Source organism: Zingiber officinale, chromosome 5A, assembly GCF_018446385.1.
Source record: "Zingiber officinale cultivar Zhangliang chromosome 5A, Zo_v1.1, whole genome shotgun sequence".
In the NCBI taxonomy this organism is placed as follows: domain Eukaryota; kingdom Viridiplantae; phylum Streptophyta; class Magnoliopsida; order Zingiberales; family Zingiberaceae; genus Zingiber; species Zingiber officinale.
In genome coordinates, this window is record NC_055994.1 from 38331483 (window position 1) to 38345002 (window position 13520).

The 13520-nt window shown below is 48.5% G+C and overlaps 1 protein-coding gene across 1 annotated transcript; it reads left to right on the plus strand.

The window, feature by feature from the left end:
• Nucleotides 1-1221: 1221 nt before the first annotated feature.
• On the plus strand, nt 1222-2891 carry LOC121979531. Its single transcript, XM_042531519.1, has 5 exons — nt 1222-1429; nt 1513-1656; nt 1819-1845; nt 1945-2754; nt 2842-2891. The coding sequence occupies exons 1-5, from the start codon at nt 1222-1224 to the stop codon at nt 2889-2891; spliced, it is 1239 nt and encodes a 412-aa protein (XP_042387453.1).
• Nucleotides 2892-13520: the final 10629 nt, after the last annotated feature.

The following is a 13520-nucleotide window of genomic DNA, read 5'->3' on the forward strand; positions in this document are numbered from 1 at the left end:
TTAAAAATATTTAAAAATTGATAAAGTTTATTAATTCATATAAATTTAATTTAAAGATATAAAAAATAAATTAAAATTTTAAAAAACTTAATAAATTGCATTATATAAAAACTATTTAAAATAAAAATCTAATAAATATTATTAATTCCAATTTCTAAATCAGATTTAATTATTTAAATTTTAAATGTATCAAAAATATTTTAAAAATCTAATAATTTTATTAATTTTAAACTAGATTTAATTATTTAATTTTTAAACATATAAAAAAATATTTATAAAAATCTAATAAACTTTATTAATTATAAATCAGATTTAATTATTTAAATATATAAAAAAATATATTTAAAATAAAAAATCTAATAAATTCTATTAATACATATAAATTAGATTTAAACATATAAAATATATATAAAAAATAAAAAAGCTAATAAATATTATTAGTACATATACATCAGATTTAATCATTTAAATATATAAAAAATATATGTAAAATTAAAAATCTAATAAATTTTATTAATACATATAAATCATATTTAAATATATAAAAATATATATATTTAAAATTAAAAATTCTAATTAATTCGTATAAATTTGATTTATAGTTTAATATTTTTTTTACTGTTTTATATTTTTTTACTTATTGATTGTTAATTATTACTGATTGCAGCGCTCTTGACTCTTGATTTTTAAGTTAACCATGTCAAATATAACAATTTCATCCACTCGAAAAGATATTGCTTGGAATTATGCAACATGTTCAGTTCCTAAAAATTTAAATGTTGTCAGTTGTATTTTTTTTGGTAAAATAACAAATGACAGAATTTATCGACACAAGTTACATTTAGTTGGGGGCAATAGAAATGTGAAAGCTTGCCCGAAATGTCCCGAGCATGTTAAAGAAGAAATTAGAGAGTTCATGCAAAAAAGAATAATTTGAAGAATCAAATGGATGAAATTCCTCATTCTGATGATGTTGATAATTTGGAAGATTTGGAAGAAGATGATTACCAAACTAAAGTTAAAGGGAAATGACCAATATCCGATTCAAACAACCATCCTATGACCCAAGATACAAAGTGTAAACAAACTGGACCTATTAATCTTTATTTTATGAAAGATGTCGATGAAATTGTCAAACAATGACGTGCAAAAATCAAAGGACAATTTGATGAAAATAAAAATAAGTTAAGAGATATTGCAGTTGAGAAATTTGCAAGATGGATGTATGATGCTGGAATTCCCTTCAATGCTGTTAAATATGATTCTTTTGAGCCTTGTATCGAAGCTATTGGACAATTTGGATCAGGGATGAAACCTCCATCATATCATGAAGTGAGGGTTAAGTATTTGAAGGAGTTGGCAAATACGAACTCACTTCTCAAATCCCATAAAGAAGATCATGCTAAGTTGAGAAATTTGCAAGATGGATGTATGATGCTGGAATTCCCTTCAATGCTGTTAAATATGATTCTTTTGAGCCTTGTATTGAAGCTATTGGATAATTTGGATCAGGGATGAAACCTCCATCATATCATGAAGTGAGGGTTAAGTATTTGAAGGAGTTGGCAAATATGAACTCACTTCTCAAATCCCATAAAGAAGATCATGCTAAGTTTGGGTGCACAATCATGGCAGATGGATGGACAGATAAAAAGGGTAGAACTCTTATAAATTTTTTAGTGAATGGTCCCAAAGGAAGTGTATTTGTCGAATCAGTTGATGCTTCAGGCTATTCTCACACAGCAGACAAAATGTTTGAGTTGCTTTCTAAATTTGTGTATCGCATTGGAGAAAAAAATGTTGTTTAGATTGTAACAGATAATGCAAGCTGCAATGTCAGTACAGGTAATATTTTAAATTTTTGTTAGCTATTAGCCTGTTACTTCCAATTAATAATTGAATTATATATTTTATTTTTTTGATTAAATGTTTTTGTTTTTTCAGGTCGTCTTTTGGAAAACCGATTTCCACACTTGTACTGGACTCCCTGTGCAGCTCATTGTTTAGATTTGTTGCTCGAGGATATATTCAAAATTCCTCATCTTAGAAAATTGCATGAACGGGCGTTGATGGTGAATGGTTATATTTACAACAGACTGCAAGTATTGAGCATGATGAGAGAGTTTACTGGACAGAGAGACATGGTAAGAACCGCAAAGACACGTTTTACAACCACTTTTTTGACTTTAAAGCGATTTCATGTACAACAAGCAAATCTGAGAAAAATGTTTACATCTGAAAAGTGGGCAAATAGTCGATTTTCCAAAGAGGTCGTAGGAAAACGTGTAGCAGAAGTGATATTGATGCCTTCTTTTTGGAAAAATATGGTTTTTGCATTAAAAGTTGGTGGTCCATTGGTGAAAGTATTACGACTGGTAGACGGTGAAAAACGGTCTCCTATGGGTTATATTTATGAGGCAATGGACAGGGCCAAAGAAGCTATCGTTGCGTCATTTAACAATAATGAAGAGAAATATCGTAACATTTTTGAATTCATTGACAAAAGATGGAACATCCAACTCCATCGACCTTTGCACGTAGCCGGATATTTCTTGAATCCAGAGTGTTTTTACTCAAACCCTGACATAGAAAATGATACAGAAGTGATGAAGGGTTTGCACAAGTGCATATCTAGATTGGTGAGAGGTGAGGATTTACAAGATAAGATCACGAAACAATTGGAAAACTACAAGAAAGCAGAAGGACTTTTTGGTTTGCCAATGGCTATCCGACAAAGAACTTTAAAATCACCAGGTAAATTTATAAATAATATATTATGCAATATCAATATTGGATGGTAATAAAGTTAATCTTATAATTTATATGTTTTTGTTTTTCAAGATGATTGGTGGTCTTCTTATGGTGCATCAATGCCTGTGATCCGGCGGTAAGAATGGGGGACCCATTTTTTGAAGGGTCTCAGCTTGAGGACCGATGAAGGGCTGACTAAGCGGTTAATGGCCACGCCGAGCAGCTGAGTAAGTCCGAGCGGAGCTAGACATAACCCATCCAAGGGTTTGGGTTTCCGACGCCAAGGCAGGAGGATCGAAGGGCCGAGCGGGATGCCGCTCGGCTGGAAACGAAGGGCCGAGCGGGTCGTCCGTTCGGCCAAGATAAGGGCGAGGGTACAAAGGGGGCCGAGCGGCCTATGCGCTCGGCTCGGGATATGGGATATCAGCTAAAGCATGTCTGATGATTAGGCCGTACACAAGATCGCACGATGGAGGACCTTGCCGTCACATCATGGAAAGGTTGATACAGTAGCAGTATGGCCTCATGGACATCTTCCTGACATATCCATACCTGGGCATGGCCCTTCTGACAGACCCATACCTGGGCATGGTCAAAGGCAGGTGGTTACTTTGATTGGTGCGCCCAGGCTTCTTCGGGAGGTCTATATAAGGCCTCCATTTCTTCACCGGAGGTATGAGAAATCTTGATCTGGAGACCACCTTCTTGTTATTCCTCGCCTGACTTAAGCGTCGGAGGGCCGTCGCCGGGACACCCCTCCCGGCTCGGTTTTGCTGCAGGTTCACCGGAGCCCTCGAGGACCCAGCAAGGAGCGCCACATCCCCAGCGTTCGTTGACCCTTGGTTCGAACAGGATCAAATTGGCGCCGTCTGTGGGAACGCACCTGCATTCGAACAGGAACAATGGACGAGGCTGGACGACAACACACCGTGACGCTTTCAACAGAAGAACTCGATGCTCTAGTCGAGATGAGGGCCACCAAACTTATGGAGCAAAAACAAAATGCATCAGCCGAACGACCGGAGCAACAAGCAACATCTGTGTCTGGTGACCGAGCGGAAGCACCTCGAGCCACCGTCGCATTCCATCGGGCCTTATTTCGCACCCCTGAAGCCGCACCAGCTCGAAGAGATAGAGGCTCTTCTTCAGACGAAATGCCAAGGCGGGATGACAGGAAGGGGAAAGCTCCCCGAGCGGACTCATCTCCCGAGCGGATCAATCGTCAATTCTCGGAGGTTATTCTACGAGACCCTCTACCCAAGCACTACGTGCCTCCGACGATCGGCGAGTACAACGGAACAACGGACCCGGATGATCATCTGGGTAAGTTTGATAACACGGCTACGCTCCATCAATATACAGATGGAGTAAAGTGCCGCGTCTTCCTTACAACTCTCTCGGGATCGGCTCAACGGTGGTTTCGGAGGTTGCCGGACGGATCCATCACTAGCTTCAAGGACTTCCGAACGGCCTTCCTCCACCACTTCGCTAGCAGTCGGCGTTATCAGAAGACAAGTGTCAGCTTGTTTGCCATCAAGCAAGAGTCGAGAGAATCGCTTCGAGCCTACATCCAGCGATTCAACCAAGTGGCGATGGATATCCCAACGGCCACATCGGAGACGATGATGAATGCCTTCACGCAGGGCCTTGTGGATGGGGACTTCTTCCGGTCGCTCATCCGAAAGCCGCCCCGAGATTATGATCATATGCTACATCGGGCCAACGAATACATAAACGTGGAAGAAGCACAAGCCGCCCGGAAAAAGGAAACTCCCACCGAGCGGGCACCTATTCATGCCGAGCGGAAACAGCACGCCGCTCAGCAGCCACCTAGAGGACCGAAAGCTGAAGCAATCCGATCCCCCCACGCCAGGTCGCACGTACAAGAAGTGGCTGCCGCTCGACCCAAGCCAAAAAAGAGGTGGACCCCTATGTTCTGCTCCTTCCACCAGACGAATACGCACAACACGAAGGATTGTCGAAGTCTTCCCTTCGTGGCCAATCCCGTTCCCAGGAATGCCGAACGACGGTCTCCTCCCATCGACAGGAGACAAAGGACCCATGAAGCTGACCGGACCCGCACCGAGAGGCGACATCAACAGACACCCGATCGGCACCGATCTCCGAGACAGGAGAATCGCCGGGCATCCAGAGAACGGTCCCGCCCGTCCGCGCGGGAAGAGGAAAATAGAAGCAATACTTCCCGGGGCGAGATTAACGTTATTGCTGGCGGGCCGACCGGGGGAGACTCCAACCGAGCCAGAAAGGCGGGCGTCCGGCAGCTACAGATCCACGCAGTCGGCTGTAGCCAAGAGCGGGCAAGTGGACCGGAAATCACTTTCGGTCCCAGAGACTTGGAAGGAGTAGAAGTGCCCCACGACGACGCTCTGCTCATTAAAGCGGTAATAGCAAATTATACTGTTCACCGCATATTTGTTGACACAGGGAGCTCGGTCAACATCATATTCAAGAAGGCGTTCGATCAGCTGCAAATTGATCGTGCCGAGCTACTGCCCATGACGACCCCGCTCTACGGGTTTACGGGCAACGAGGTTCAGCCGGTCGGACAGATCCGACTGCTACCTCACTGGGAGAGGAGCCGCTCAGGAGGACCAGGACAATAAACTTCGTGGTGGTCGACTCTCCCTCGTCCTACAACGTCATTTTGGGACGACCGGCGCTCGGCGAATTCCGAGCGGTTGTCTCAACCTTCCACCAGAAGATAAAGTTCCCCGTGGAGGACAAAGTAGGAGAAGTACGTGGAGATCAGTTAACAGCTCGGCGGTGCTATATAGAGATGGTCCGAGCAGAAGCTTGCTCCGCTCGGAAGGCGCCCCGAATCGAGGTACACGCCATAGCCGAGAAACCTCCTGCTTTAATTTACGATGAAAAGGAGGAAGTTCAGATCCATCCGACCCGATCGGAGGCCACGACTTTTATCGCTTCTGATCTGGAGGGGCAGAAGGAGGAGCTGATCCAATGCCTCCAACGAAATCATGATGTTTTCGTCTGATCGACATATGAGTTGCCCGGAATTTCATCGAGCCTAGCGCAACATGAGTTGCATGTCCGACCGGAGGCTCGACCAGTGAAGCAGAGAAAAAGGGACTTCAGCGCCGAGCAGAATGCCATTATCCAGGCGGAAGTAGAAAAACTTCTGGAGGCCGGCCACATACGCGAGGTGCAGTTCCCGAGCTGGCTGGCCAACGTGGTATTAGTCTCCAAGCCGGGCGGCAAGTGGAGAGTCTACATCGACTTTCAGGACTTGAACAAAGCATGCCCCAAGGATTTTTATCCCTTGCCCCGAATAGATCAGCTGGTGGACTCTACAGCCGGTTGTGAATTGATTTGCATGCTCGACGCATACCAAGGCTATCATCAGGTGCCGCTCGCCCGCGAAGATCAAGAAAAGGTTAGCTTTGTGACTGCCGACGGCACGTATTGTTACAATGTGATGCCGTTCGGATTAAAGAATGCAGGGGCCACCTATCAACGCTTGATGAACAAAGTGTTCAGGGAGCAGATAGGGCGAAATCTGGAAGTCTACGTGGACGACATTCTTATTAAATCCGCCCGAGCGGCCGATCTTTTCAAGGATATGGAAGAAACCTTCCGAACGCTGCGCAAATACGGAATCAAGCTAAATCCCCAGAAATGCCTGTTCGGAGCCAAAGGAGGGCGTTTCTTGGGGTACATAGTGACCGAGCGGGGAATCGAAGCAAATCCCAGCAAGGTGAAAGCTCTGCAAGACATGCCGCCCCCAAGAAATACAAGAGAAGTGCAAAGGTTGACCGGTCGAATAACTGCTTTGTCTAGATTCATCTCCAAAACCGCCGACCGGAGCCTTCCATTCTTCAAGATTCTGCGCAAGGCTACCAAGTTCCAGTGGGATGAAGAATGTGACCAAGCATTTGAAGAGTTGAAAACATATCTAAATTCCCTGCCTGTACTGGCCAAGCCGATCGGGGGTGAGTCACTTTATATGTATCTGTCGTCAACTGAGCATGCTGTAGGCTCAGCACTTGTGAGGGCGAGCGATGAAGAGCAGCCGGTGTATTTTCTAAGCCATATTTTGAAAGATGCTGAATCTCGTTACACCGGGCTCGAGAAGTTGGCCTTTGCTTTGGTTCTAGCCGCTCGGCGCCTTCGACCGTATTTCTTGGCTCACACCATCATTGTCCGGACGAACAGTCCACTCGGAAGAGTACTGTTGAATCCAGAAGCGTCCGGACGGCTCATCAAGTGGACGACCGAATTAAGTGAATTCGATATCCAATATCAGCCTCGCTCGGCGATCAAAGCCCAGTCCCTGGCTGATTTTGTGACCGAAGTGCAAAGGCCAGAGCCGGAAGCTGCGTGGAGAATATATGTGGATGGGTCCTCCACTCGGCTCGGGAGTGGGATTGGAATATTACTGCTCTCACCTCAAGAAGAGAAGATGCACCTATCCGTCCGGCTGGATTACAAAGCTACCAACAACGAAGCAGAGTATGAGGCCCTCATAGCCGGATTGCAGGCAGCACGGCATGTAGGGGCTGGTCGGGTGACACTCTATTCGGATTCACAGTTGGCTGCTCAGCAACTTTCTGGTACCTTTGAAATCAACAGTGTTCGGCTTAAGCTCTACGCTGAAGCCTTTGAAAAACTCAAAGCCACTTTCCGAGAGGTCCTTGTTCAAAAGATCCCCCGAACGGAGAACCAGGCAGCAGATGACTTAGCCAAACTCGCAAGTTCAATAACACCAGTTGCCATTCAGCAACCAATTGAAAAAGTACTGCTGGTGGCACACGTCAATCGGATGCAAGGCCTCACGTTTCCAAGCGACTGGAGGACACCTATTATAGAATTCCTCCGTTCGGGCACCATACCCTCCGATGAATATGCAGCCCGACTCCTCAGGAGAAGAGCCGGTCGGTTTACACTCATTGGAGATCAGCTTTACAAGAAAGCTTTCTCGCGCCCATTGTTGAAATGTGTAAGCTCGGAGGACTTAGCTTACATCCTCCAGGAAGTACATCAAGGATCATGCGGGGGTCATCCGGGCGGGCGCTCATTGGTCAAGAAGATCCTCTTGGCCGGATACTTTTGGCCAACTTTACAAACAGACGCCGCTCGGACAGTATCTACCTGCCTTTCATGCCAGAAGTATCACAACTTCTCCCACCGACCGGCCGAAGAAATGAAGGCGTCAAGTGTTTCATGCCCGTTCGACCAATGGGGAATGGATATTGTCGGTCCATTTCCGATGGCGTCCGGACAAAGGAAATTTTTACTAGTGGCGGTCGACTATTTCTCCAAATGGGTGGAAGCCGAGCCACTGAACAAATGGTTAAAAATTCATCTGGCAACACATCATTTGTCGTTTCGGCATCCCTCGTCGACTAGTGTCCGACAACGGGCGGCAGTTCACAGGGAAGATGTTAGAGGATTGGTGCAAGAGCTACGACATTGAGCAACATTTCACATCCGTGGCCTATCCTCAGAGCAACGGTCAAGCTGAAGTGGCCAACCGGGAAATTCTCCGTATCCTGCGCGCTCGGCTCGACCACTTGGGAGGAAGTTGGCCAGATGAAGTGCCGAGCGTTTTATGGGCCATCCGAACAACTCCTAAGGAAGGAACGGGCGTTACACCTTTTCATCTGGTGTACGGAGGTGAAGCGGTCATTCCGGTTGAGGTCGGCGTTGAGTCCATCCGGGTCCAGTGTTATGATGAAGGCAACGCCGAGCGGAGGAATATGGAGCTGGATTTGGTCGACGAAGAGCGTGCCAAGGCATCCGTTCGGCTGATGGCGTACCATTAACGGATGAAGCAAAACTACAACCGGCGCGTCATCCCCCGATCATTCCAGGTCGGCGACCTTGTCTGGAAGAAAGTCAAGCCGGTCGGCGACGTCGGCAAGCTTGAAGCTCCGTGGGCAGGTCCCTTCAAAATCATCGAAAAGCTCCGCTTGGGCGCGTATTATTTGGAGGATGAGGACGATCGGCAGTTAGATAGGCCGTGGAGCGCGAACCACCTCCAGCCTTACCGGGCGGGGTGAAAGGTGTGCCAATGTAAATCATCCTATGTACTTTTTTCAACTAATACTGGAAATGCAGAAATGAAGAATCAAGAGAACAAATATAAGACATTGGCAAGAAACGAAGGCCACGAGCCGCTTAGCCGGAGGTAAATGGGTCGAGCCAAGCGCTCGAGGATCAAAGACCCAGTACCTTCCGGATGGAGATAAATTATCCGAGCCAAAATGCTCGAAGCAGACCCTGAGTCGTTCGGCCAGGAGTACGTTCTCCAAGCTGGGTAAAAGGGGCATATGGATTATCCGAGCCAAGCACCCGAATAAGTGAAGGCCTCCCAGCCGATTAGGTTCGCAAGCAAATGACCCATGCCGTTCGGCCGGGCACAAAGACTGTTCAAGAGCGAGATAAGTTATGAAGGCCAAGGTCGCTCGACCTGGTAAGGAGTTAGCCTTGAAGGCCGTCTAGCCCAGACGTTAAACCGTATAGCCGCGCCGATCGGCTATAAACATCCGCGCCGACGAGCACCGTCGTTAAAGATCGAGAGTCGCGCCGATCGGCTATAAACATCCGCGCCGACGAGCACCGTCGTTAAAGATCGAGAGCCGCGCCGATCGGCTATAAACATCCGCGCCGACGAGCACCGTCGTTAAAAATCGAGAGCCGCGCCGATCGGCTATAAACATCCGCGCCGACGAGCACCGTCGTTAAAAATCGAGAGCCGCGCCGATCGGCTATAAATAACCGCGCCGACGAGCCCCGTCGTTAAAAATCGAGAGCCGCGCCGATCGGCTATAAACAACCGCGCCGACGAGCACCGTCGTTAAAAATTGAGAGCCGCGCCGATCGGCTATAAACATCCGCGCCGACGAGCACCGTCGTTAAAAATCGAGAGCCGCGCCGATCGGCTATAAACATCCGCGCCGACGAGCACCGTCATTAAAAATCGAGAGGCGCGCCGAACGGCTATAAACATCCGCTACCGATGAGCACCGTCGTTAAAGATCGAGAGCCGCCGATCGGCTATAAACAACGCCGACGAGCACCGTCGTTAAAGATCGAGAGCCGCGACGATCTAAAATAACCGCCGACGAGCACCGTCGTTAAAGATCGGGAGCGCGCCGATCGGCTATAAACATCCGCCGACGAGCACCGTCGTTAAAGATCGAGAGCCGCCGATCGGCTATAAACATCCACGCCGACGAGCTCGGGATCGTTCACATTTAATGTCGATCGGCCGTCGGTTTGCCAATACTTCGCGTGCACTGAATGCAAGCAGTATGGTTAAGCGCTAAGTGCAAACAATATGGTTAAGCGCTAAGTGATTTTGAGGAAGCGAGTCAATTGATTAACCCGATCGGTCGTTTAGTAGGAAACCCGGGGAGCCCAACAGATTATATGAATGAGCAGCAACGCATTAAAAAGGGGCAATGAAAGGCAAACAAAAAATACAAGGCGCATAAGGGAGCCGAACGGCACGTACAATAAAGTTTTTGCATCCGCCGAGCGGATGAAATACAAAAAGCACTTGAAAGAACTCGCCTCACTCCGGGTCTTCAAAATTAAAAAAGGCGTCCGGGATGTCATCAATCATGGACGCCAGGTCGGAGGCGGGAATATGCATTCCCTCGGGAAGGTGGCCACCCTTCTTCAGGTACGCCAGGGTGACCTTGACCGCTTCGGCGAATGTAGAAGAGACATTGTCGCCGAATTTCACGCCGAACCGCTCTTGGCGCGCCGCTGCTAAGCGACTCGGCTCTCCCTCCTTATACCTTTTAAGCACCGCCCGGGAGGCAATTAGGGAATCTTGGACTGCCTTCAAGTCCATCGCAGCTTTTGTGTGTTCGGCCGAACGGATCTCCCGCTCGGCATTCAGCTCGGCCTCTAGCTTTTTAGATTGCTGATCTAAGGCCCGGACTTCAACTTTCATTTTATCCAGATCAGCAATCGGCCGCCTCTTCCGGCCACTGGCGCTTTCACGTCCCCGTCCCGCTTCTTCACCAAGTCTTCGAGTCGGGCCACCTCTGCAGCCAGATCAGCAGCCTTCTTCTGTTCGGCCTCGAGAGTTTGTTTCTCCCGCTCGGCCGATGGACCCCCTGATACTTGGAGTTTTTCCAGGAGATCCTCCAGCTCGGCCAGCCGGTGGCTGGTGGCGATTTGCTCAGCCCAACGCTGTAAGGAAATAATAATATCAGGAGTCAAACAATAGCATGGCACATGAAGAAAGATGAATTTACCTGTGTGGCCTGCTGCATATTGTTATCGCCGAGATGCTTGGGCGTCATGAGGGCAACCTGAATCTGGGCGTCCTCAAAAAGCTTGGCGAGTGGACCCGTCAAGGTTATTTCATGAACAGGGCTCGATGGCCGATCGGCAGACAGTAAATATTCCTCCGATGGGAATCGGAGGGTGGTCTTGATGGTCGGATGGCCGGACGGCGCTTCTTCAGTTGCAGCCGCTTGTTGCGAAGACTCCCCTATGGTGGAAGTTTTGCCCAACCGACGTAAACGGCGACGAGTCCGAGGAGGAGAGCCGGAAGGCTGTGCGGTAGGCGAGGCCGCTGGAGTCCCGATCTGTGATGGCGTGCTAGCAGGCGAAGTTACGCCGATCGGCACCTGTGGTGCTCCCTCTTGTGGCGGCGGAAGGCTGGAGTCTCTTCGACGCTTTCGCCGAACTTCCAGCGGTGGATCCCCGACCTGAGGGACCCCCAGCTCGGCGGGGGCTGAGGAAACAGGATTCGGCGCCCCCCCCCCTCTCCCGCGTCTGCCGGGCGGCTGGGAATGAGACCCCGCTCGGCGAGCTCCTTTTTGGTGGCCGCCTCAATTTCCACGGCCTTCAGTTTCAAATGAGCGGTAGCCTTAGAGCGCCACATGACTTCAGCTGCAGTAAACGAAATTAAAATCAATTAGACAAAAAAGACTAAGAGAGTAAAGAATCCTTACTCATGCGGACGGGGAGATTTGCCCGAACGGGAGACAATCCGAAAATATACAACACCCCCTTGAGCAGCAGCTGATCGATCTTGTATCGCTGACCGGACAACCAGTTCGCCGCATGAAGATAGGCTGGATTGCTTCTGAACTTGCCGAGCTCCGGCTGAGTCGGCACAGCGGTCTGCCATTTGGTTCGGAATGCTGGCCGCTCGGGAAGTCGGATATAAAAGAAAAACTCCTTCCAGTGTTTGTTGGAGGTCGGCATATTGTCAAAAAATTTAAAGCCTATTCTACTTTGGAAAATAAAAGTCCCCAGCTCGGATTGTTTGGGGTAGAAGAAGAAGTGGAATATTTTAGGGTCAAGAGGGATACTGTGCAGCTTGAAGAGGACGACCATCCCGCTCAGCAGCCTAAAGGAATTCGGCACAAGTTGGCCGAGCGGGATGCGAAAATAGTTACAAACCTCTAAAATAAAGGGATGGGTAGGAAATCTAAGGCCACCCTGGAATTGGTCTAAAAAGAAACAGATTGTGCCGATCGGCGGGTCATGTGGTCGGTCGGTCGGGTCGGCTACGACTATTTCATAGTTATCGGGAATTCCATACGTCCGAACAAGACGCCGAGCACCCTCCTCATCAAATCGACTCTCCATGGTCAGGTACCAAGGGCCATGAACACCAACAGCGGGTGCAGAGGAGCTTGCCATCTCGGAGAAGCGAAAGAATGGCAAGAAATCGAAGGAAGGGAAACGAAAGGGGCGAAATGAGCAGAGAAGATCTAGTAAGTGAAGGAAGAAGACTCACTGGGAAGGAAACGGGTGGAAAGAATCACCGATGAGATGATCGCCGCCTAAAAACAGACACTAGATCACCGGAGACCGCAGCAACAGAACGAGGCAGAAGGCAACGCGCGAGCTAATATGCGGCCAAAAAAGGGAAGGAGGCTTTATACGGCCGAGGACAGCCAGCCTCCGCCGTCCGATCTAGGTCACGAGAAACGAGGACGCCCTCGGGCCGTCCATTTCAAATGGGGGCGTCCCATCGTAAGTGACGCCGCCGTCACACAACGGTCGACACGTGGCGCCCTGTCGCCAGGCACAATTAATGCGCCCATACCGCGCATGCTTCGACTTAATGGAGAAGATTTGCGTGATTTTCGAGAAGATCTAGACAAGCAAACATCCATGTTGAGCGACAAGACAACCGGAATGAAGAGCCGAACGACTGAATTTGACAGAAGGGCCGAACGGCCCCAGGGATATTATAAGCTACGGAGAGGCGGCGACCGCCCGCTCGGACACATATAGTCCAGTCAGTCGGACTCACTGCCTCCTTCGACTAGACTTGAAGGGAAGGCAAGTGATCCGGCGGTAAGAATGAGGGACCCATTTTTTGAAGGGTCTCAGCTTGAGGACCGATGAAGGGCTGACTAAGCGGTTAATGGCCACGCCGAGCAGCTGAGTAAGTCCGAGCGGAGCTAGACATAACCCATCCAAGGGTTTGGGTTTCCGACGCCAAGGCAGGAGGATCGAAGGGCCGAGCGGGATGCCGCTCGGCTGGAAACGAAGGGCCGAGCGGGTCGTCCGTTCGGCCAAGATAAGGGCGAGGGTACAAAGGGGGCCGAGCGGCCTATGCGCTCGGCTCGGGATATGGGATATCAGCTAAAGCATGTCTGATGATTAGGCCGTACACAAGATCGCACGATGGAGGACCTTGCCGTCACATCATGGAAAGGTTGATACAGTAGCAGTATGGCCTCATGGACATCTTCCTGACATATCCATACCTGGGCATGGCCCTTCTGACAGACCCATACCTGGGCATG

Coding starts and splice junctions, on each gene's coding strand:
- LOC121979531 (XM_042531519.1), top strand. CDS start 1,222: ATGTATGATGCTGGAATTCCCTTCAATGCTGTTAAATATGATTCTTTT. Junction 1,430..1,512: donor GAGAAATTTGCAAGATGGAT/GTATGATGCTGG, acceptor AATTTGGATCAG/GGATGAAACCTCCATCATAT. Junction 2,755..2,841: donor AAGAACTTTAAAATCACCAG/GTAAATTTATAA, acceptor TTGTTTTTCAAG/ATGATTGGTGGTCTTCTTAT.